Consider the following 24978-nt stretch of genomic DNA (forward strand, 5'->3'; position numbering starts at 1 on the left):
TTTAAAGTGATCATTCTTGTCGCAGTTATAACAGGTAAAATCTTTATTTCTCGTTCTTGATTTTCCCATTCTGGATTTGGATCTGCCACGATTTGAATTTCTTTCTGAAGTTCTCCCTCTAGACTCCGTGTGCAAGACTGAGGAGGTTGATGCTTCACCCGATTCTCTCCGTCGAATTTCTTCGCTCAGTACCAGATCCCAAACATCGTCGAATTTCAATTTACTATTTCCCGACGAGCTGCTAACTGCTGTAACAGTAGCATTCCAACTGTCTGGTAGAGATGATAAGAGAATTAAAGCTCGAACTTCATCATCGAATTCAATTTCCACTGAACTCAACTGGGTTGTGATTGTGTTGAGTTCATTCAGGTGTTGAGCCACTGATGCCCCTTCCGCCATCCGCAAATTGAATAATCGCCTCATCAAGTGCACTTTGTTTGAGGCTGATGGCTTCTCATACATACTGGAGAGAGCAGCCATAAGACCTGCCATAAGACCCGCCATGGTCTTTTCCTTTGCTATGTTGAAAGCAACATTGCGAGATAACGTCAGTCGGATAACTCCGAGGGCTTGTCTGTCGAGAAGAGTCCAATCTTCATTCTTCATGCCCTCTGGTTACTTTCCTGAGAGAGGTTTATAAATATTTTTCTGGTACAGAAAATCTTCAATCTGCATCTTCCAAAAGCCAAAGTCCGCACCATCGAACTTTTTAATTTTCACCTTCCCTTCGTCTACAGCCTTCGCTCCCACTCGAATCTGGCTTCGTTTGGATCGTTTCTGACAATTCTTGCGAACCACCGTGTATTAGAACACCTCTGTCGATAAATTCGTATCGCCGAAATTTTTTACTATTCACAAAATTCACTATTCATGTGAATAGTAACCTCATAAAAAATTGACAAAATTCACAACCAAAAGCTCTGATTTCCAGTTGTTGGGAAATAAACAAGTAACGAGTAATTTCCCTATAACCAGATTAATGAGATTGCGAAATAAAAGCGGAAAAATAATACCTGAAATTGATAACGGAGTTCAGCCAATTTGCTTACGTCTCCGGACTGCTGCAGATCTTTTACTAAGAGAAAATTTACAGGTGTTTACAAAACACACTTGAGAGAGAACTAGAAGATTTTGGGATGATTTTGAAGGTAAATGGGCTAGGGTATTTATAGTTAAAGCTTAAGGACTAATATTATAAATACCCTAAAGTGTGCAATGACTAAAATATAATTAAACCCTTTATCAAAATCAACAAATGTTGCACCGTTTTTTTGACAATTTACACTGAATTCTTCTGCCAGCAAAACCATTCTCCTTTTGTTGAAAAATCAACAGCCACCCTTTTTTACTTTACAGTAGAGCTCACTTGTACAACCACTGACGGCCGAAAATCACCCTAATTGGTGGAGCATCAACACTACGCCACCCCATTGATCTTTCTATGTTTGTCTTTGAAGGTCAACCATCTACAAAGCTCTCGAAGTCCGATGATAAATATGTTAATGTCAAGTTTGCTACACTTGTTCTTTCGATGTATAACTTTAAAGCCAACGGATTTTTCCCTTCAACTTCCTTGACATCAATTACAACAACCAATGCAATAGCAATTATTATATGGGTTAAAGCTCCTGCAGACACTTTTGTTCGTGTAAATCATGTGAATCATTGCTTGTTTCTTGTCATGTCTATAAATCTGTAAAGGAAGGGAGCATAAATGTTTTTTCAATTCAACGAAGAAAAAAAACTAATGCTTGAGATGAGGTAAACACCACTTGTTCATACTTGAAACTGACCATATATTTTCGTTTTTAATTTATGAAAAAAAGTTTGTGTAATAATGGGGGCCATATAAAATTGATGCTTTACAAGCTAGGGTGATTTCCTGTCATGTGTTGTATTTATGAACTCTGCAACACTCTTTGGTTTACAATGGAGAAGAATATTTTTTTAGTTTCGTCTAGACGTAAAGTCAAACGACCAACATGTGTGATCGTCTTGTGTGGTAAAACGGTTGTTTGTGATTTAATTTTCAATAATAAAAAGCCCAATGGATTTTAGTACAATTAAGTCCAAGCTAGCAATGAAAGCTTACCTCTGCATTGAAGAATTTGTGGCTGATATAAAGCTGACATTTTCTAATGCATGCTGTATAATCCCCCATCTAATAATGTTCATAAAAAGGCGGAAGAAATGGATGAATTTTTTGAGGCAAGATGGAAATCATTGGAGGAAAAGTTGAATGCGCATGGTAAAATTTCGAGTGTACAACTGAAAGATGTTGATGAATTAAGGCGGGGTTGTCCTAAAATACAACTATCCAGGAATAGCTCTTTGCCGAAGATGTCCAAAACATCAGAGGAGAAGGCTGAGAAGATGACTTTGAATGTAAAAGCAGCAGAAGTGAGTAACTATATATGGTATTTATAAACAGACATGCTTATGTACTCTTTAATTGGTTTAATTTGACAGAAAAAGGTTGGGTTTGAACAATGCTTGCAAAATAAGTCAGAGTTATGCACCTTAGTCCTGGCTTGAAATTATGCCGTCACTCATTTTATTTTATTTTATTATCATAGAAGTCTGAGTTGCTTTTGATGCTTAGTTTCTTGGCTTGTTAACAGGTTCAGCTTCCTAAATCGGAAGAGAAGAGTGTGAGCAACTTGTCAGGCAAAAACTTACAAAAAAGGTACAAAGTGCCAGAATACAGTCTCTGCTTTGTGGCTCATTATTGGAGCCAATTTACAATGTGTCTTGTAGGCACCAGTACTGCTAACAGTGGTGGGTGTACTAAAGGGTCTATCAGTGGCAAGCCACCATTGAGGTCCCGTGCCTGCAAACGCAATTCACGTGGCAGCATAAAGTGTCAATGTAGCAGTCCATGCTGTTCACACCTTGTGTCTTCAAATTGTTAGTTGATAAATTGTTCTTCCTCTATTTTTTTCATTTTAGGCCGAAATATCCTTTAATTTTCTAAGAATATTATTTTTGGCTTGGTGTAGATGTTACTTCAGAAGGATAGTTGGGTGGAGGTCCTAGAGTGTGTAGCGATCGCGACGATGCCTCTAAACTGGTACACATGATTGTTTTTTTTTATTGTTATGATTAGGTTCATGAAATATGTGATAAATGCTTAATTTAGTTAATATTTTATTTTTAAAATACTCCTTAATTATTGATTTTTGTTATTTATTTGTTCATATAATTCATTTTCTGTGCAAGACGTAAGAGTTTGGAAATTACACTAAAAGGAAGACATTTTGTAATTTTTTTTATTATTAGGTCACGGCTGGAGATATGGGCACGACTTTGGGCATGACACGGTCTGACGTGACAGTTTCTAGAAGATCCAGTCAGCGTTTCTAGAAGCACGAATAGATTGCCCGCACGTTTCTGGAATTCGGATTTGAATTAAACTCAAGTTTTAGGATAATATTTTAAATATTATATTTTATCTTTATTTTAGGTATTTTAGTTTAAATAGGTTTTAGTATTTTAATTAAGTTTTAGGATATTATTTTTATATTTTATTTTTGTTTTAGGTATTTTAGTTTAAATAGATTTTAGTATTTTAATTAAGTTTTAAGATATTATTTTTATATTTTATCTTTGTTTTAGGTATTTTAGTTTAATTAGTTTTAAGTGTTTTAATTAGAATTTAAGACGTTTTAGCTTGTTTTTAAGAATTTGAAGGCTATAAATACCCTCTAAGGGTAAGCCTAGAAACATATATCTCTCATATGATAATAAAATCTTCTTTTTCTCTCTAGCTTTCTCTCTATTTTCGCATACTCCTTTATTTTTCTTTAGAATTTCATTTTCAATTATGCTAAGTATGACATTGGTCATGCTTAGCTAATTTTCTTTCAAGCCGAAGACTAAAGCGAAGCTCAATTTAAACGTGAGAATTGTAAGGTACTTAAATCGCTTCGGATTTTTCTCTTTGTTTTCTGAGCTTACTTTTCAAACCAAAACAATTTCGATATTGGTCTGGATGTTGTTATGGTTAACGTTTGAAGAAGGATTTGCTTATTGAAGCATATTCGACTTCCCGAGAACACACTTAGCAAAATTGTTTGTTAAGAGGAAACTAAGATCGAAATCAATTATTGTTGAAATGATATAATCTGAGTTGGCACAAAGAATTGTCCTTGTAAACCGACGTGAATATTAAAGTAAAAATATGTTTCAATGATCCGAGGAATTTGAGGTGAACATGAAGTCTAAGACTGTTTTCACTATAAGTTTTCTTTATCCCAATTTATTTATTTGTTTATTTAATTTTTATTTCATTATACTTCTTTAAATAATTTAAAATCCCCCTTTTATCTTTATTACTATTTTTAATTCATTATTTATTATTTTATTATTTTTTCTTTTTTTATAATTATTTATTTTATTATATTTTTTCAACTTTATCTGTAATTCTATATTTTCTTAAAATCAAAAAATAATTTTACTAAATCACAAAAATCATAGTCCTTGTGGATCGACCTGTTTTCCTATATTACATTTTCCTTTCTATTTAATTAAGAAGTCGAAATTATTTTAATAACAAAACGGCGGTTTTAAATATGTTACAAAAATTTTATATTAAATCATAGGACTGCCAGGCAAAAAGCACATCGACATCACAAATGAGCAACCAACTCTGATCAGGATTCTGATGGTAAGGAAATATCTTGATTATATATCACGATATTTCTTTTCTTGATCTGAGTATAATAATTCTTTCAAAAAATGTGAAGGTTCTGTAAGTGCTATCGATGAAGAGAATGTTCGTCTTAGTTCTCATCCTACAACTCCTGTAACAGATGCCAGCTCTGGTGAAGGTCAGTTTATCTGCTGATATTAACTTTTTAAGTTCTTACCTGTTTTGCCTTTCATAACTGAGAAACTGTCCTGAAAATGACCCATTTTAACTTTCTGCACTATTACATTCGGGTAATTCAAATATCATAATTTTCTAGAAGGAAAAAGAAAACAAATCATTGTGGTAATCATGGAGTTTCTCAAAAGAAAGGACCGAGTGGAATCCATTGTTCAAATTGAGGGGTGAGAGTGTCGGCTAAGTTATCATTCGTAGACTCAAAGTCATGATATGTAGTACATGTTCCTAGTATGATTGGATAAGACTTGGTGGATGGAAATCTATCTTTATTGCAACCCTAGCTATTTGGTTACGTGACTGAACTGCATAGTCTGTATTGTTCGATGTCTGTCTCTGCTATTTTACAGTTTTAGATTTATAGTCTGTTTCCTGACTCTACTGACTAATACATAATATTAGTAGAAAAGATATTAAAGTTGTGGTTTTTTGGCTTGGAAAACACATCAGATATAGCTTCAATCACTTAAATCAAATACCATCCTAAAAGCCTATATGAATCACATTATATGGATGGTTGTGAATGTACAGCTCATATTTTTTAAGCAACAATACTACACTATCCTAAAACTGACTGGTATGTGGTAGCAATTGAGAAGTAATGAGATTAAGAAAATTACTTTTTAACCTATTTAATCAAGTCAAAAGAACATGATCTATATAAGTATGAAATGACTTTTGGATTCAAGCATGCAATTGACCCTCGAGCAACCATTCTATATAGGTTTGTAGCTGATAATAAAGGGAAAATATAGGCATTTGATTTTTGTTATACTTTTTTCCAATATTCTTATGAAATGGAAAGGATGAAGAACTTCACATTTTGACCATCTGAATCAGCTTGTCTCTTAGTGACATATTATGACAGTTCTTTGACCAAATACATGCATCATGTAAGTTACGCCTTGGCAGACGAGTTTCTTTCATATTTTCTATTGGAATGAATACTACAATTAGTTACTAATTGATAAATAACCATTTTTTTATATAGGATTGTCAACTCCTATTTTTAGCGCACAAATGTCACCGAAAAAGGCTCTCCAACCTGCAATGTTGAAAAGCCGATTTGCAGACACTACTTTGAAAGCTCAACAGAAGACACTACTTGATCATGTAAGTTTACGCAGTTATATCTTTTCTATTTTGAATGTTGTGCTTGGAGTTTTATGTTCATTGGTGTGAATTTCTCGTCTTGATGGTGTTTAATAATAACTTATGCTGCTAATGTTATAGGTTGATAAAGCTGATATGGTAAAGTTGCTGCAGGAAAAGGAAAAAATGGAAAGAATGCAGCGTGAAGGTGATTATTCTTGTTCTTGACTTAATAGTATTTTATTGAATTGTTGATGATTTACTAATTGCTGGGGGTCATTGTTCTTTTATTCTGTACAGAGAAGGCAAAGCTTGAAGCTCAAATCAGAGCTGCAGAAGCTGCTGCCAGAATGAAGGCGGAGGCCGAGTTGAAAAGGGAACGGGAACTAGAAAGAGAAGCTGCTCGACTTGCATTGCAGAAGGTTTACTATTTGTTTTTCGGATTTTTTTGCTTGTATTTCAAGCCTGGGTTTAGAGTAGACCTAATGTGAATGAGCAAAGGCTATTGTAGACCACTATAATCACTAGTGTATTAAGAAACTGAACGGGGTTTGAATTTTACAGATGGGGAAAACAGTTGAGATTGAACAAAACCTGGAGATTATAAAAGAACTGGAGATGCTGATCGGATGTTGTCTATCTAGTTATCAGTTTCATGGTCGAAAATGCGTACCGCGTGATAGAGTGGATTGTAGGAGCGTATGGTGTGGTAACTGGCGAGAACCCTTTGCATAAGCTCGGTTTGTTCTTCAAAGACGAGTTCTTGGAAGACGAGGATGAGGAGGCTGTTCTGGATCGGTAGTATTATTTGCTCGGAATCCTCGGATTTTGATGCTAGCCGCTCGTTAAATTGCTTCGTAGCGTGAGCTCAAAAAATTGTAAGAGAAGAACAAAGAAAATGATAACATTGATTGTAAATGAAGTATTTGTGTAGGAAAGTTGTTATCTTGTAAAACATATTTCTTGTTATATAGAAAGGATGAAATATAGTTTCCAAACCTCATTCGTTTACAAGTAATTTGTTTAAAGTTTCTTAAATAAAATCATTTTATATATGCTATTAAAAAAAATTGATGAAGACAACTGTCAATGTAATACTCACTTTTATGTTAGTGTAGACGATATTTATCTTCCACATCCGTTAGTCTCCAATAATGACAGTAGTTTGTATCTTTTATTTTTTAATTATTTTTTATGTGATGTTATTTTCACTATTTTGAAGTTCATTTGTCCTCTTTGATGTTTTTACGAAAAATGATTGATCAATGGATATCGCATTACTGGTTATTCGAATGATACATTTATCTCGTACATGTAATTATTAGTTGAAAAACTATAAACGAGCATCAACATAATCATCTTCTGTTCTTGTTCTGAATTAATACTGGTGGAGGCAAAGCCCCTCCGAGGAATGAGGAAATCATGGCAAGAGCACGAGCCGGTTGGTAGCTCGGGACTAAACGACCGGCGCCTCTCACCGTTACAAACGTCAGACTGTCATATTCCACCACATATCCTCCCACCTGATTGTTAAGACATTTCAACGCTATTTGACACGATATTTAACACGAAATGTTGGTGTTCCGGTTTCGGTCTTACCTCCTCATCCGTGGACCATGGGCGCCAAGCAGTCTTGATGGGAAGCTTCAGTTTGTTTATGGCATATCTGGTCGATGTAACCGGTACAATCGAATCTAAGTCACCGCTGCAAAATAATCGAATTTTGAATCTATCGAATGTCGCTTTTTAAAGATGATTATATGAACCGATCGAATGGAAAAAAAAAAACAATTGGGGTTTTACCTGTACAGCCAAATTCTGATACCATTTGCCATGAGATTCTTGATGATGGGTAAGATAGTTGTAGCTTTATCAGTCCAGCCACGATACATCTTGAGGCTGAGTGGTACAATATAATATGGTTACGTTTACATTTACTCAAATTAAAATTCAGGACACAGAAGCAAGACCATGGGTACAATTACTTGCATATATCCCAAGCTGAAACCTTTGCATGGAGAGCTGTCTGAACATCTGCTCTATTCAAATAAGATGAAATAAAGTGGTTCGAGCATGGATCGAAACCGTTAATCTGAAATAAGGATCATATGATTATATAATTGGTTCATGTCGTCACTTTTGAGAGATCATATGTTTCACGTCCGGGTTTATACGTATTGTCTTACCGAATCGGACGAAGAAGAATTGAGTTGACAACGTGGGGCATAAATGTTGTACCAATCAATTTTTCCACGCTCAATACGGGATTTGTTGATGAATTTTGCACATTGTTCTGGATCTGTATCATTGAAATAATGACAGTAGGTGTGGATTCCTTTATTGGTTTCGTCTGAATTCAAGGCATGTGTCCATAAATAATCATATCGGCCTAAATAGTCTGTTCGATCATCAATCCAACCATTCCCGACCTGAAAAATATATTCGAATATTCGTCGAATACAAATACTTTTAAAAAATAAAAGAAGTTGAGAGTAATAAATATTGATTCAAACATACCGCGATGCCTTTAAGGTGTTGGATTTGATTTTTTGTTTTCATGAAGAATAATTTTCGCAAGCTGAGGCACGTAGTGGCCAGCGTAACTCTCACCAGCAAAGTACAAATTTCGGGTTTTATACTGAGGGAACCTCTCAAGCCAGTTGATGAGGAATCTGTAGGCATCTTTTGCCGTACTTTTGTCACCCATACTTGATAATCCGAGGTCGTATTTGAATACGAAAAGCCTACTCCGGCCGGGGATTCTATGAAGAGTACGTTCGTCACTGTCGAAACCGAACCGAAATTTAGTTAAATTTATTATCATAGCTACATAAATCTAAAGCAACCGATTAAATGGAAGTTGACCATTGTTCCATGCATAATTGTTGCGGGAAAGTGTCTTGCCGTCGTTGTTTACTCTGAAAGGGCCTAATTCCGCCATCGCGCCGATTAACGACGAACATGCTGGTCCTGAAATTTCCCGAAATCAGATCAATTAAGCCGAATGTAAACCGGACGAATAATTAATGAACCATACCTCCATTGAACCATAAAACCAAAGGATTTGTTGAAGAGTTCTCGGGGGACTCGGCAAAATAGTAGAAAAGAGCTCTATCAGCCTTGGAATCAACAGTGACATATCCCGAATAAAGGTTGAAATCGACACCGTCAGGTTGTCCTGGCAATGCACTGATTTTATCAGCCTCCATGGATCCATCTTGAGGCTGGATGCTATCGGTGTCTACATCGAACGGTGCCGGAAGACGCATCACAGGAGATGGTTTTCTCGACAAGCGAGAGTCGAGAAAGTTATTGAGGACTTGACCCTCATCGGCTTCTCCGTAAACTATGAGACGATGCCCCAAAAGGCACATAGAGAATAGCATCCATGTGCATGCCACCACTTTCATTGTTTGTTTTCCCCTTCTTCTGTTATGGATGAAATGTCAAAGGATTCATGGCTATATATATAGTTTCTCATTTGATCTAATTTTTTAGTAGAACTTTGTACCAAACCGGCTGTTTTGAAGTGTGGTATATGTAACGTATTTAACATTTGCATTGAACCATTAAATTCATCGTTATTAAAAAGGTAGTTAATAAACACACGTTAAGAAAGGAAAAAAAAAGAAATTAAATTCTTTTCTCTCTCAAAAAAATAAAAGAGAAAAATCTTTACGCTAATAAACTCACTTTTGACGCAAAAGAAAGAAGGAAAATATTTAATCAAATACCAATCCTTTATTTAATCTCTGGAAATTTTTTATTCTTGACCCAACTCTCTTCTAAGCAACAGAAGAGATATAGAAAGAGTAATAATCCCAATGAATTTGCCACCAAGCTTTACACAACTCCGCTCTTTGCAATCCTTCTAGCGCTAGCTACATGGGCAAGCCAATAACTCTTCGACTAGCAAGACAAAGGTGAACTCTACCCATTTTCCTTCTTAGACTGTCTACTTCCAGAAGCAATGGCCACAATTCCCTCGGGCGATGGAGTGGCACGACCACCGTATCCGAAATCAGAGTTGATCTCAACCATACTCCCCAACATCCAATCCTTTTGCCTCTAAAAACACCTCCAAGGGGATCTTAATGGTTGATATTATAGCAAAATCATCCCCTAAACTATCCACATGGCCAAAAAATATTGCACACAACACCCCATCAACCAAGCATAGCACTCCACCACACCCAGATAAACCATCTTTCATCACTCCAGCCACCCTGAATTTTGCTAGTCCTTTCACTGGACCTCCCTTATCCACTCCAACGATCTACCCAGGAGAGTCAATGGTAGAAATTTTTTTCGAATAGCTCCACCAACTGTCTATATTTACCAAATCATCCTTCGAAGCCTTCAACCAAGTTAAGGAGAACAATTTTGTGCTGAAAATTAAATCTTCCACTTTACACACTTTCCTTTTAAAGACCGCTCCATTCCTTGCAATCCAAATACACTACAAAGCAATTGAGAAGGAAATAAGCCACACACTTCTAATATTCCCAGACAAACCCGATCCAAAGCAAAATTTAGACAAACCATCTATATCACAAGGACTTGCCCTCGATAAATTCCACCATTGACGAAAGCAACTCCAAAAATTGGCTATGAACATATAGCCAGCAAACAAGTGATCTGCATCTTCTAAGGAGGACTCACACCATCTGCACATATCTTGGCCTACCTCAAAGACAATCCCTCGAGCCATTAGGAAACCCTTTGTCAGAATTCTATTCAACTTAAACATTTACAAAAGCTCCTAACCTTTGGAAGGACCTTTAAGTTCCACAAGCAACCAAAATTGAAAGTCGAATTCTCCACCTCCGCATTCACAATTAATTCAAAAAGTTTCTTTACCAAAAAATCCCCTACCTTATCGTGTATCCATATGATCCGGTATGGAGTATGAAAGATCAAATTAACTCCTTGAATTAATTGGAAAGTCTTTCCAACTGAATAGATTCGCGTTCCAGTTATGGTCTTGAGAAAAATAAGCCCCATTAAACCCCTTGAAAGCCCCCCATTTACTGCCAAAGCAGCCACCACCTCCCCTTTACGTGTTGATAATCTATAAAGACAAGGAAAGTTGTGCCTTAGGGGCTCATTGGAGCACCAAATATCTTCTCAAAACAACACAGTTTTTTCGTCCGCCACCTTCCATCTAAACTCATCAACTCCCATCCATTTACTTATTTCCTCATTACACCATTTATTCACTATGCCACGCCACAAAATGGACATTTTCCTTGCCTTTGAAGTCTTCATAACCCAATTTCTATTCGACTCGCCATACTTATTGATAATAACTCTCGTCCAAAGAGCTCCTTCCTCCACATCAAACCTCTACCACCATTTGGCTAATAAAGCTTTGTTCTTCGCATGAAGGTTAACAACACCCGCTCCTCCTTTAGATTTCGGCAACCAGACCTTCTTCCAGGTGACACGAATTAACTTTCTACTTCCATTAACATTATCCCACAGGAAACCACGCCTTAGGCTTTCAATTTTCTGCAATACAGATTTAGGCACCTCAAATAAAGACATGTAATATAAGGGGAGGGGAGATAAAGTCGAATTAATAAGAGTCACTCTTCTTGCAAAGGACAGAGTCTTGCTCTTCCTGCCCACTAACTTCGCTCGAACACCCTCCACATGTTGTGGAATTCAGGTTAATTTCCACCAATAATAACAAATTCATCTTGAAAACTATTATCTAGGTGCTAATGTGAAAACGATTGTACTAAAAATCACCCAAGGTAGATTCCCAGGAAAGAGGAGGGGTCACAATGGTCCCTCTTAAAACCCACTTTCCTTAGACAGAACTACCAAGACAAGTAATTTTAATAGGACAATTATTAACAACAACTATACCAGACAATAGCTATTAAATAGACATAAAGAGAACACCAAGATTTAACGAGGTTAGGCCAAAATTATTCGAACACTACTAAAATAATATTTCACTAATAGAGGAAATATTACAAAGAGAGAAAGAGTACAAATAGCCTTTAATAGTGAAGAAGGCTTATATTTGTGGGATGCTTAACTAAGGAGGAGGATGGCTCTATTTATAACAAAAGAATTTTCCCTCCTCCTTATACACAACCAATGTGGGACTTTGCCAAAAAACCAACAAATCTCCACCTTGGCAAATTCCACACACATCTCTCAAAATTTCAATCTTCAGAGTGTCTACAAATTCATCTTTCAATTTGTAACAATATTGACAAAGTCTAAACAATGTTTAAACTTGACCGTAGTTACCACTTTTGTCAACATATCAGCATAATTCTCAGTGGTCCGAATCTTCTGGATTATGACTTCACCTTCTTCTAGAATCTCTCGTACAAAGTGATATCAAACATCGATGTGCTTCGTCCTTGCATGGTAAACCTGGTTCTTTGCTAAATGAATAGCACTCTGACTGTCACAATGCACTTTGATGTGCTTCTGTTCCATTCCCAATTCACCAAGCAACCCTTGAAGCCAAATTGCCTCCTTCACAGCCTCTGTAACTGCCATATACTCTACCTCTGTAGTAGACAAAGCCACTGTTGACTGTAAGGTAGACTTCCAACTGACTGGTGCCTTTGCAAAAGTAAACACATAACCAGCAGTTGATCGACGCTTGTCCAAATCATCTGCATAGTTTGAATCACAGTACCCAACTACACACTGACCATCTTGTTTGTCCTGCTGAAAGACCAAACCAACATCTACGGTGTTCAGAATATACCGCAGAATCCATTTCACAGCTTGCCAATGCTCATTTCCAGGATCATGCATATACCTGCTCACAACCCCAACGGCCTGTGAAATATCGAGTCTCGTACACACCATTGCATACATCAAGCTACCAACAACACTTGCATATGGAACCTTTGACATGTATTCCCGTTCTGTATCATCCTTAGGTGACATGGATGCACCGAGCTTGAAATGAGGAGCAAGAGGTGTACTAACTGGTTTTGACTTCTCATTCATGCCAAAACGTTTTAGTACCTTCCTCAGATATTCTTTCTGAGACAAACAAAGCCTCCCCAATTTCTTATCCCTTGATATCTCCATGCCTAGAATCTTCTTTGCTTCACCAAGATCCTTCATCTCAAACTCCCTGTTCAATTGAGTCTTTAGTTTCGCAATTTCTGTCTGACTCCTGGAAGCTATCAGCATATCATCAACATAAAGAAGAAGATATATATATGATCCGTCTTGTAGCTTGCGTAAATACACACAATGATCATATTTGCTTCTTGTGTACTTCTTCCCTATCATAAACTTGTCAAATCGCTTGTACCACTACCTTGGAGATTGCTTCAATCCATATAGAGATTTTTCTAATTTGCACACCATCTCTTCTTTTTCAGCAACTTTGAATCCATCTGGCCGAGTCATATAGATTTCCTCATCCAAGTCTCCATGTAAAAATGCAGTTTTTACATCCATCTGAACTAGTTCCAAATCCAACTGTGCTACCAAAGCTAACAAAATTCTGATGGAGGAATGTTTTACAACTGGAGAAAATACTTCATTATAATCAACTCCCTCCGTTTGAGCGTAGTCTTTAGCCACCAATCTTGCTTTGTAGCGGATGTTATTCTTGTTAGGAAATCCATATTTCTTTGCATATACCCACTTGCACCCAATTGCCTTCTTTCCCTTCAGAAAACTAGCTAGTTTCCACGTCTGATTCTTTTGAAGGGATTGCATTTCTTCATTCATGGAGATCCTCCACTTTTTATGTTCTGAACTTTGGACTGCTTCATTAAAAGTGGCAGGAACGTCATCGATTGCAATTGGTGATACAAAAGAGACCATATCAGCATAACGAGTAGGTTGTCTAATGGTCCTCTTTCCCTTTCTGAGTGCAATTGATTCATGTTGCTGTGGAGGTTCTTGGGTCCGAACCTCTTCTTCATTTGACTCTTCTTCTAAAATAGGAGAGTCAACATCAGTTTCTTTACTGACTGGGTCAATTATGCTTCCTTCAAACTCCACCTGTTTGGGAGTTTCATCTGTCTGCTCCAATTTTTCTGAAGTCACCTTTCTCAACATGGTAGATTCATCAAAGGTAACATCCATGCTGAAGATTATTTTCTTTGTTTATGGACACCAAAGACGATAGCCTTTCACACCAAAGGTGATCCCCATAAAGATCACCTTCTTTGCTCTTGGATCCAGCTTTAACTCCTTAACATGGTAGTATGCAGTGGAACCAAACACATGTAAGGAATCATAATCTGTAGCAGGTTCTCCAAACCATTTCTCTAATGGTGTTTTACCACCAATAGCAGTTGATGGTAAGCGGTTGACAAGGTGACAAGCATAAACCAAAGCTTCAGCCCAAAATTCTTTGCCTAACCCAATATTAGACAACATACACTGAACCTTCTCCACTAATGTCCGGTTCATACGCTCTGCCACCCCATTCTGTTGTAGTGTAGATCTAACACTAAAATGCCTAACAATACCTTCTTTTTCACAGGCTTTCAGAAATGGATCATTTTTGTACTCTCCACCATTGTCTGTATAGAGACGTTTGATTTTTCTTCCTGTTTGAGTCTCCACCATCTTTTTCCATTTAAGGAAAACTCCTAGCACATCATCCTTTGTCTTCATTGTATACACCCAAACTCTCCGGGAAAAATCATCAACAAAGGTGACATAATAGTGTGTTCCTCCCAATGAAGTTGTCTTGGAAGGCCCCCATACATCTGAATGAACATAATCCAAAATACCTTTAGTATTATGGATTGCTGTTCCAAATTTCACCATCGTCATCTTCCCTTTGATGCAATGCTCACAAAAAGCTAATTTGCAAGCCCGAGCACCCTTCAATAATCCTTGATCTATCAACAATTCCAAGGATTTTTCACCAACATGCCCCAAGCACATATGCCATAACCTGGTTTCTTCTAACTCCTGTTCATCAGTAGAAGCTGCCACTGCTGCTGTCCCAATAATTGCACTACCCAGAAAGTAATACACATTGTTTCTTTTTCGGATTCCCTTCATTATCACCAGTGCACCAGAGATAATCCTCATAATCCCATCTTTTGCCCTCACATCTAAACCTTTTGACTCTAAGGTTCCCACAGAGATGAGATTTCTCATTAAATCTGGTACATAATGGACACCTGTTAAGGTTCTGATTGATCCATCCTGATTCCTCAAGCGAATTAAACCAATCCCAAGTGTGTCAAGAGGGGAATTATTTGCTGTGTAGATAATTCCACCTTTTAGTTCTTTAAAATCAAAGAACCATTCTCTATCGGGGGGTCATATGGTGGCTACAAGCTGAATCTAACAGCCATGAACTGGAATAGCTGGTTGATGGCGTAGCAGTGAATACGAAATCTGAATATGCATCATCATACTCGACCACATTTGATTCTGAGATAGCCTTTCCCCTTTCAGGTTTGCCTTTGTTCTTTAGCCTGGGGCATTCTTTCTTTCAGTGCCCTTTTTCTCGACAAAAGGCACATTCATCTTTGCTCAATCTGGACTTTGACTTCGATCTCCCTCTCCTTCCTTTATTCTGACTCTTCGAATGGCCTCTAACAATAAGAGCTTTTGCTTCGACACTTGTGTTTTCTTGTTTGTCTTTCTTTCTCAATTCATAACTATACAAGGCATGAGTTACTTCACTGAGAGACACATCAACTTTCCCATGAAGTAGAATAGTTTCAAGATACTCAAACTCATCAGGAAGTGATCCCATCAACATCAGAGCCAGATCTTCATCTTCAAAAGTCACGTCCATATTCATCAGATCAGTTACCAGCTGATTAAAGCTAGTAATATGATCATTCATAGTGGTACCTGGTACATAGTTGAAGCGAAACAATCTCTTTTTCATGTAGAGCTTGTTCTGACCGCTTTTCTTCAAAACTTTCTCCTCCAGTGCCTTCCACAATTTACTTGCAGAAGTTTCCTTAGAAAATGCATACTTCTGCTCTCTAGAAAGACACGATCGAATAGTACCACATGCCAATCTATTGATCCTCTTCCATTCTTTCTCCTCAACATCATCTGGTTTCTCTCCTTCAATAGCAATGTCTAGACCCTGCTGAAATAGGGCATCTAGAACCTCACTTTGCCACATGCTGAAATGACCGATGCCATTAAAAATCTCCACTACAAATCTAATATTTGTCACAACTGTTGACGATGATGTGGATGTTTTTGTTGCGTCTTCCATTTCTGCTACAAATTCTATTTAATAGCTGTCAATGCGGAATGCCAATTATCCCAAGGAAATTTTTTCTGATGTGGAAGATTAGCCTAAGTCGCAACCAAAGAGCATACTAAAATAAACCAAGAGCTCTAATACCAATTGTTGCGGAATTCGGGTTAATTTCCACCAATAATAACAAATTCACCTTGAAAACTATTATCTAGGTGACTAGTGTAAAAACAATTGTACTAAAAATTACCCCAAGGTAGATTCCCAGGAAAGAGGAGGGGTCACAATGGTCCCTCTTAAAACCCACTTTCCTTAGACAAAACTACCAAGATAAGTAATTTTAATAGGACAATAATTAACAACAACTATACCCGACAATAGCTATTAAATAGACATAAAGAGAACACCAAGATTTAATGAGGTTAGGCCAAAATTATGCCTACCTCCTCGAACACTACTAAAATAATATTTCACTAATAGAGGAAATATTACAAAGAGAGAAATAATACAAATAGCCTTTAATAGTGAAGAAGGCTTATATTTGTGGGATGCTTAACTAAGGAGGAGGATGGCTCTATTTATAACAAAAGAATTTCCCCTCCTCCTTATACACAACCAATTTGGGACTTTGCCAAAAAACCAACACCACAATCGGGTCCCAAGTCCTTACTCTCCTTGATATTTGGTCTAATTTTTTGTAATTTTTTAGTAAAGCTTTGTATCAATCCTGCTGCTTTAAAGCGTAGTATATGTAACCTAGTTAACATTTGTATTTTAATCATCAAGGTCGTCAAAATGTGGTCACCAAGGTTCTCCACGACCCACAAATTATTTATAATGGTCGGAGCTACAACTGTGACGTTATTCGTGAATAATCTTTCATTGGAGCTGCACTGGAAAGGTTTATGGAAAATTTTCAGAAGGCGAGGAGTCAGTAGCGTTTACATAGTAAGTAAAAGGAGCATAAGAGGATCAAGGTTCGCGTTCATTCGCATTGGTTCCAGGGAAGATGCTTCAAGAATGTTACAAAGGCTAAATGGTCTCATAATAAATGATATTAGAATTTTGGTAAGCTTTGTGAGACATGTAGGCAAATATATGGAGAAAAAAAGTCTTTAGTGAAGAAATAGATCCCAAAAGATGTGGTGCAAGTATTGGTTGAAAGGAAAAAAATGGAAAATCAGATCGAGTAGTTGTCTGTACGAAAAAGGTTTATTGGCCATGTCGAGGACAGAGACGTCTGGAAGCTGAGGAGGTGCCTTGTGGGTACTATGGCTTCTGTTTTGTAGCGTAAGAAGTATTACGATGAGGTTACAAGATTGGGGGCTTAGGGAGATAAAGTTACACAGAGTTGGTGGTAAAACATACATATTAACTATTAAGGAAGAAAAGTTGTATTTATTTTCGGAGGATCTCCGGTGGTCCTGTCCCATCCCAACTTTGGGCTAAATTTTTCTAAAATTTATTCTGAGGATTAAATTGAAATTTTGGTTAAATTTGAGGACTAAAAATAAATTTTCAGTTAAATTTAGATCCAAATTCTGAAAGCAACAAAAGCTCAAGGACTTATGGCATAATTTTTCCATTTTCCCAATGGGTTAGGTTATAAACCCCCAAAATCTAAGAGTTCCCCTTTTTGGAAACCCAAAACCTCTTTCACCATCAACTTTCTTTTTATAGAAACTTTTACCCAAGAAACTTCAAACAATCTTTTGTCGCCGACTGTAGCTCTGTTAGCTACACTACTCGTACCAATGGAATTCTTACGTCATCCCAAATCTACCGGTGTTTGCCTTATATTCATCATTATCGGTGTGTGGATGGGTGAGATAGTGCAAGTTTTTGATAAGTTGATATTGAGCTCTCCGTCGTTTACCGTTGTGAACCGAGCTTTGTAAGTGTTTTAAAACTCTTTAAAACATATTTTAGAATTTTTTCGTAATATTTTTGACCCAAAATGACCCCGCACGTGGCCCCGTGCATTACCACTGCATGTGGGGCTTGTCCACCTCCTGGTGGGCGTCTAGAAGCCAGTAAACTCGACCTGTTGATCCATATCTGACCCGACCAGTATGTTTGACCCATCTAACCCATTCGACCCAAACCGTTTGACTCAAATCAGCCTAACCAAATCGGCCTAACTGAACCAAAATAAATCAATCTAATCAATTCGAACCAATCCAGCCAAGTTGAGTTGAGCTGTTGACCCCATTGAACGTCGTCATTAACTATTTATATATGTTAACTTTGACTATTGATTGCATTGACTTTGTTTTTTCAAAAACCTTCATCTTGACGTTTTTCGACTGAGTCTGATTTTATAGTTCTTTTCGCCAAACCCTGACCCAAAAGCCCCGAAATAAGCCCGTTGACCCGAAAATGCTTAGCATTTTTAATATTTCTGTATAATTATTTGAGATTAAATATATAATTGGTATGAGATTATATTTTTATGAAGGTACTCAAGTTTCTCCCCATCGAGGGTTGATTAGATCCAGTGCTTCTCTTCTAGTAGATCCGTACGGTCCATGTTCTTCGAGAACTACTCGTAGGTTTCCATAAATTATTTAAGTATAGTTTATTATTATATTAGGATTTTGATTCAGTTATTTTGATTCATATGATCTAGCACTGCCGTTGACCATTATAGGGAGGCTCAGCACTAGGCTACCTTATCCAAATTCTTAGACTGATACAAGTTTGTTCCTGATAATATTTAAAATTTTGACTATATGATATATGATTTACCATCTACTTCTGATATGATCTGTGGTTACTGTATTTCTGTATCTGATTTCAAATTATGTTATGTTTTCATGTTTTAAAGTATTTAACTACTGATTTTACTCAAACACATGCATATTTACTGACATTAGGGGGGGTATGATTGAGGAAGTATCTCAGGCTTATGACTTGTAAGACATTATCGCAAACTCCTCTGCTTTGTGCATATGATAAATCTTTACCTCAAGTCCTTATGCTATTAGTATAAGGTCCTTATCGGGTGTATAGATAGGTGTATGGTTCAGGAGAACCTACACATTCTATCTATAAAATAACTTTTACTGAAGTATTTATCTGAATATTTTTATACATCGGAAGGAGTATATTGAGCTTTTTAGCATACTATTTAATTTTAACTTTGCATATATCACTTGACAGTAGGCTAGAAGACTTGACATAAGGAGGATCGATCGTTCTTCCTTTTGTATAACTGTATATTTTTTTTATACCCATTCTGTTATATTTTGGTGAATCAAGTTTTTACTATTGTCTTTATGTATCCGTATTATCAGTATTTTGTTTCTGAACATGTTTTATATAGACTTTCAATGCTAGTATATGTTTACCGTATAAATTTTACCATTGTATATTTTTTATAATTTTTCCATTATATATATTTTATTCATTGAAATATATTTTATTTACGCTTTAAATATGGAAAAAGTTTATGTATACATCGTGTGCTACATTCGGTTGTAACATCCAAGCCGGTTCTAGGGGGGTTACATTTGGTGGTATCACAACTTTTGATTTTAAACACTCGGACTGTGGATGGGTTCTAAATATCATATTTGTAATAGCCCAAAAATTTAGACAATGAACAAAATGAAAATTTGGAAAGTTTGATGGTCAAAGTATAAAATTGGGAAAAAGTTTAGGGAATTAAGTGATAATTTCCTAAAAAGAATTTTATTCCATAAATAGATAGTTTACTCTTGAGAGTGGGGTTTTATAGAAATCATATGTTTGGATTTGAAATTTTGGTAAAGAAAAATTAGAAAGGGTTAAAGCCGATAAGGAATCGGTAATTTCAGATCGAATTGGAACTTTACAAAAATTTGAAGGATGTTATAAAATGGTTGGAAAAATTATTTTAATATTTTGGATCAGAGAAATTTGGTTTGGAAATGTGCAATTTTTTAGATTTAATCGAAACATTGAAATTTAGTGACTAAAACGCAAGATTTGAAAAATTCAAGGGAAATTTTAGAAATAAAAGTCAAAATAATTCAGCTTTGACTTTGAAATATGATAAGGATGAGTTGTCATGGTTTTATGGTAAATAAGAAGATTCATTAAGGGTGATTTGTTCTTATCTCAACTAAATAAATATTATATTCATTTAAACTGGAATGAAATGTAAATCAAGATGAGATGTTCCCCACATTTCATCCAAATTTGTTCATCTTCTTCTCCAACCAGATGTGGGCTTCTTCAAAGGTAAGAGAAAACTTCAATTCAATTTTCAAGCAATTTCGTTAGGATTTTGAGTATGCTGAAAATAGAAAATTGTTATATGTGAAAAACGCTATCATTTGGTACCAATATTGCATGATAATATTGTTAGTGTTCAAGTTCATATTGAGTTGAAGAAGGGGTTCTTGTGTTTTATGGGTTATGAAGAGTTAAATGATTTTAAAGAATTGGTTGTAAGAATTGATGAAGAACTTAAGAATGAAGTTAAAGAAAACAGTTTGGATTTTGAATCTGGCAGTAGGTTAGAAACTTCACCAGAAATTATATAAAAATAATTTCGAGGTTATTTTTATATATTTGTGTTCATATATCGATATAGTTTCGTTTAAAATAAACGAGGATCGATTTCAAGGTGTATACACAAAAAATATGAATTTTTAACCGAGGAAAGGTCAGAAAATTCGGACAACAGATTCTGCAAAACAGATTCTGTTGATCAACTTTGAAAATTCACCATATATTGTACATAATGAATTAGAATGATTTATTTATATGGATAGATTTGTATTCGAGTCTAGTTTTCAACGGAAAACACAGAATTAAATTCCAGTGTGTACATCAATACAAAATACAGATTATTTAAAGGTAGTGCGAGTTGTCTGAATATAGAAAATTGATGGATTGTTATGTAAGTGTTATATAATTGATGTATTATGCTCGAATTATTGGTATTAAGAATTTAAGTGGTAAAATGGTGAAGGACCATTTTGGGTAAATTGGAAAAGTGGTTCCAATGTTATAGTAATTATTAAGTATTGAATATTTTGATAGAAAATGAGTTCAAGTATATTATGGAGTTATTTTGGAATGTGTTTATGTTAGTACAATACAAACATTTGTAATCGTTATGAATTGTGATTTATATAGATTATGATTGATTTGCAAGTGAAGCAAGTCAAGTATAAAAAGGGTTTATTGTGGACAATAGTGAGACACATATTTTGGAAATTATAAAGTGTCAAAGTGAGTGCAATACATGCATGAAATTATACATGGATGTTTTATACATCATCAGAAAGACTTGCGATAAGTCAACCTTGTTTATATCCGCATGATATTATGTCATATTTTTATAAATTGACATGACATTGATATGTCATAGTATGAAATTATAATGCATTGATTATGGAAATGTAATATTTTACCATGAATGCTATTTTGCGTATGAACTGCCCAATGTTAAATATTGATAATATACTTTGCCATGGATGGATCAAATAAAATTGACTATATGCCCAAGTATGTTATTGAGGTTCAGTGGTATTAATGGCATGCCATATAGTCTAGCAGTTGCATATTAGGTAGTACTAGAGTGTCTACAGAAGACACATAGTTTAGGCCTCAAAGTGTCTAGTGAAGACACAATACAAAACACTACGGTGTACTAGGTGGGTAAATCCCGATCTCAGTATTACGGTGCATTATTAGGTGAGCAAAGCTCGACCTCAGCGCTGCGGTGCAATATTTGACTCCTATACCGGGTCCCTCATACAATTATACTATGGGCTATGAGTTACGGTTTATTGGTTAATAAATGGTAAGTATGCAAATAATCTTACTAGCTTATGAATAATGGCAAGTATATTGATAAAATAAGCTTACGAGCTTATGGAATTTAAATGGTAAGTATTTTGGTAAAATAAGCTTACGAGCTTATGGTATAAATGGTAAGAGATTTTATATTATTTTGATCATGGTAAATTATTGGATATGTTAGTAAAATGATTTTATGGAAATTTGATTTTTGACATTGAAAATCATGCATGAATTGTATTGTACTGTTAAAGGTTTTAATTGCCTCACTAAGTTTATACTTAGCGTGTGATGATTTTCATGCGTAGGTAAAAAGACAGTGGTGAGTAAAGAGTTCAAAGTGACATCAAGCATCGAGGAGTATATTTCAATATCAGTAAGGCATCCTATGATGGAATTTGATTTAGATAGTGGCATGTAATTAATAATATTCAATTTGTTTTGTTGAATAAATTTGGAAACAAAATGGTAAATTGTATAGTGATGAAAGGTTAAATTTTTATGAGTTTTATATGTATTTTTCAGAATTGACTGTAGCAGTGCATCGATACACAATCTTAATTCGATGTTTTGTCCATCGGTGCACTATTCACGTACTGTAGTAGTGAATCGATACACTGTTCACTGTTACTGTTCACTATTCATAAAAAACATTTTGTTTTAAATTTGTTATAATGAAACAAAATTCATATGATATGATATTTATATAATATCATTTACCATTTTAAGGAAATAAATTTTAAATCATATTTGGAATCAGTAACCACGTTTGAAAAATATTCAAGTGACATCTACAATCTGTATATGTATAATTATACGGGTTATGGGTGTTACATTTATTAGCATCAGAGCTACAAGTTTAGCCGATTCTAGGACTAAACCGAGGTTGTTTTGAGTAAAAAAGTGTATACATGCCACTAGGATGTCAAAAGTTACTGATAGTTGTATATATACTTGATGATGCTTATTAAGAGTAAAGTTATTCTTTACTAATGTATGATGATTCTGACTATGTTCAGATGTTGGTATTAAAGACAAAGGTTAGAAAGTTGAAAATGTTGAAAAGAAAGTCGAGAATTAAACCGACAAAAATGGGACACGATATGACTTAGGTAAAACACCTTAGAAGGGTGGATGTTATAAGGGATTTTTCTCCATTTTGTGGAAGAAATGCCCAACTTTCAATGAAGTTTCTGAATTGAAAGAATCGATTAAAAAGTTTGAACGACTTATAATAAAAGTTGAATCGGATGAGGATACAGAGGAGATTTTTGAATCTATTGATGATTCTGACGTTCCTCTAGGTAAGCTTAAATAAGTGAGAAATATTTAAGCTAAGCATTAAATTGTTTAAATCATTGTTGATTTCAGTAAGAGCAATTAAATAAGCGGTAAATATGATTTCCGCTAAAAAGTTTACAGAAAGTTGAGTTATTATTGAATCAAATGATTATGAGTTTGATTGAGAATAAATATCAAGTCCATAAAACTGGATAGAGTTACCTTGTGAAGGTAAATATGCGAAAATGGATTGTCTAACCTTCCATGCTGTAAAAAATTATGGTATAGATCGAAATTGAATCTCAAGAACTTGAAAGGTTTCAGGTTCGTATTGTGAGGAAAAATAGTAAATTTGTTTACTAGTGTGAATTTAGCATTAACTGCTATGAAGTTATTGCTACAAATTTATCAAGTTTTCTTATTGAACGATGTGAACATTGAGACTTTCAGTTGAGATGGAAAATGTTTTAACTGTTCGAAAATATTAATTTGGATCTGAAAAAGTTTTATAGATTTTCCTTAAGAATGAAATAAGGAATTCCAAAGTAGAGATATTCAATTCTACTTGATATCAAGTGATATTATAGCGGAAGACCCATAGGTCACGGTTATGATACAAGTGTAAGGGACAAATAGTAAATGTCCGATAAAGATTCAGGAGCTTATGTTATTGATGAATCCGATGGGATTATCATTAATGAGTTTAGATTATTTTGATCATAAGTGGTAGTCTCTGCATTAAGGTTGGGTTAATAGTCGCAAGAATCGATTAATTTTAAAAAAATGTGGAGAAATTGGAGATTTTAATGATTGATGAAAAAGGTGAAATCATGAATAAGTAATATCAGCAATGATTTCGATTGAGTTAAGAGAATAAAGAAACAATTATAAGAACTGCTAGATTGAGGATACATTAGACCGAATATTTTACCTTGGGGTAAACCAGTGTTGTAAAAAATATTAAAAAAATAGATTTATGCGATTATGCAGAGATTATAGATAGGTAAACAGAGTAACTATAAAGAATAAATATCCTATTTTGAGGATTTATGACCTGTTAAATCAACTTAAAAGGGAGCAACAATTTTTAATAAAATAACGAATTGATACTCGAATGGGAAATCACCAGTTAAAGATGAAATGGGAAGATGTTCCAAAAATAGTTTTCAGAATACGGTATTGAGACTATGAGTTTGTAGTAATGTCGTTTGGTTTGAAAAAAATGCTTTAGTAATATTCATGGATTTTGATGAATCGAGTATTTTAACCTTACTTAGATCAGTTTGAGGTGGTATATATGATGACATTTTGATATACTCGAAGAAAAAGATAGAGCATGATGCTTATCTTCGTACTGTACTTGAAATTCTTAAGGATGAAAAGTTATATGCTAAACTGTCAAAGTGTGAGTTTTGGCTATCAGAAGTTGATTTTCTTAGTCATGTTGTCTCAGCATATGGCATAAGTGCTAAAAAAATATATTATAAGAAAAAAAAAGAAACAGAAAAAGAAAAGAAGAAAAAAAAGAAAATGAAGAAGAAAAAAAATAAATAAAAAAAGAAAAGAGAAGAAAAAGTGAAAAATGAGAGACGAGAAAAAAATAATATTTCACTTATGAAAAAAAATGAGAGACTAAAGACTTTGAAGTCAACTCTGATGGTTTGAAGAAAGATATTCTTTCTGAAGGAAATTATAGTCCACTGGCTATGCATACAAGTGAGAACAAAATGTATCATGA

General features: G+C 35.2%; 2 protein-coding genes and 1 pseudogene across 2 annotated transcripts; 2 read left to right on the plus strand and 1 right to left on the minus strand.

The window, feature by feature from the left end:
* The first annotated feature begins 2155 nt into the window (after nucleotides 1–2155).
* LOC120172933 lies at nucleotides 2156–2912 on the plus strand. Its single transcript, XM_039180257.1, has 2 exons — nucleotides 2156–2400; nucleotides 2622–2912. The coding sequence occupies exons 1-2, from the start codon at nucleotides 2191–2193 to the stop codon at nucleotides 2910–2912; spliced, it is 501 nt and encodes a 166-aa protein (XP_039036188.1). The 5' UTR covers nucleotides 2156–2190.
* A 1730-nt stretch (nucleotides 2913–4642) lies between these two features.
* On the plus strand, nucleotides 4643–6767 carry LOC120172950 (transcription factor GTE12-like). The gene is made up of 6 exons (XM_039180267.1): nucleotides 4643–4666; nucleotides 4746–4829; nucleotides 5877–5998; nucleotides 6119–6185; nucleotides 6278–6399; nucleotides 6542–6767. The coding sequence occupies exons 3-6, from the start codon at nucleotides 5906–5908 to the stop codon at nucleotides 6710–6712; spliced, it is 453 nt and encodes a 150-aa protein (XP_039036198.1). The 5' UTR covers nucleotides 4643–4666; nucleotides 4746–4829; nucleotides 5877–5905; the 3' UTR covers nucleotides 6713–6767.
* A 565-nt stretch (nucleotides 6768–7332) lies between these two features.
* Nucleotides 7333–9387, minus strand: LOC120172934 (annotated as a pseudogene).
* Nucleotides 9388–24978: the final 15591 nt, after the last annotated feature.

The sequence above is a fragment of the Hibiscus syriacus genome, unplaced genomic scaffold (assembly GCF_006381635.1).
Source record: "Hibiscus syriacus cultivar Baekdansim isolate YM2019G1 unplaced genomic scaffold, ASM638163v2 tig00111917_pilon, whole genome shotgun sequence".
Lineage (NCBI taxonomy): Eukaryota > Viridiplantae > Streptophyta > Magnoliopsida > Malvales > Malvaceae > Hibiscus > Hibiscus syriacus.

Coding starts and splice junctions, on each gene's coding strand:
- LOC120172933 (XM_039180257.1), top strand. CDS start 2,191: ATGGATGAATTTTTTGAGGCAAGATGGAAATCATTGGAGGAAAAGTTG. Junction 2,401..2,621: donor TGAATGTAAAAGCAGCAGAA/GTGAGTAACTAT, acceptor GCTTGTTAACAG/GTTCAGCTTCCTAAATCGGA.
- LOC120172950 (XM_039180267.1), top strand. CDS start 5,906: ATGTCACCGAAAAAGGCTCTCCAACCTGCAATGTTGAAAAGCCGATTT. Junction 5,999..6,118: donor AGAAGACACTACTTGATCAT/GTAAGTTTACGC, acceptor CTAATGTTATAG/GTTGATAAAGCTGATATGGT. Junction 6,400..6,541: donor CTCGACTTGCATTGCAGAAG/GTTTACTATTTG, acceptor TGAATTTTACAG/ATGGGGAAAACAGTTGAGAT.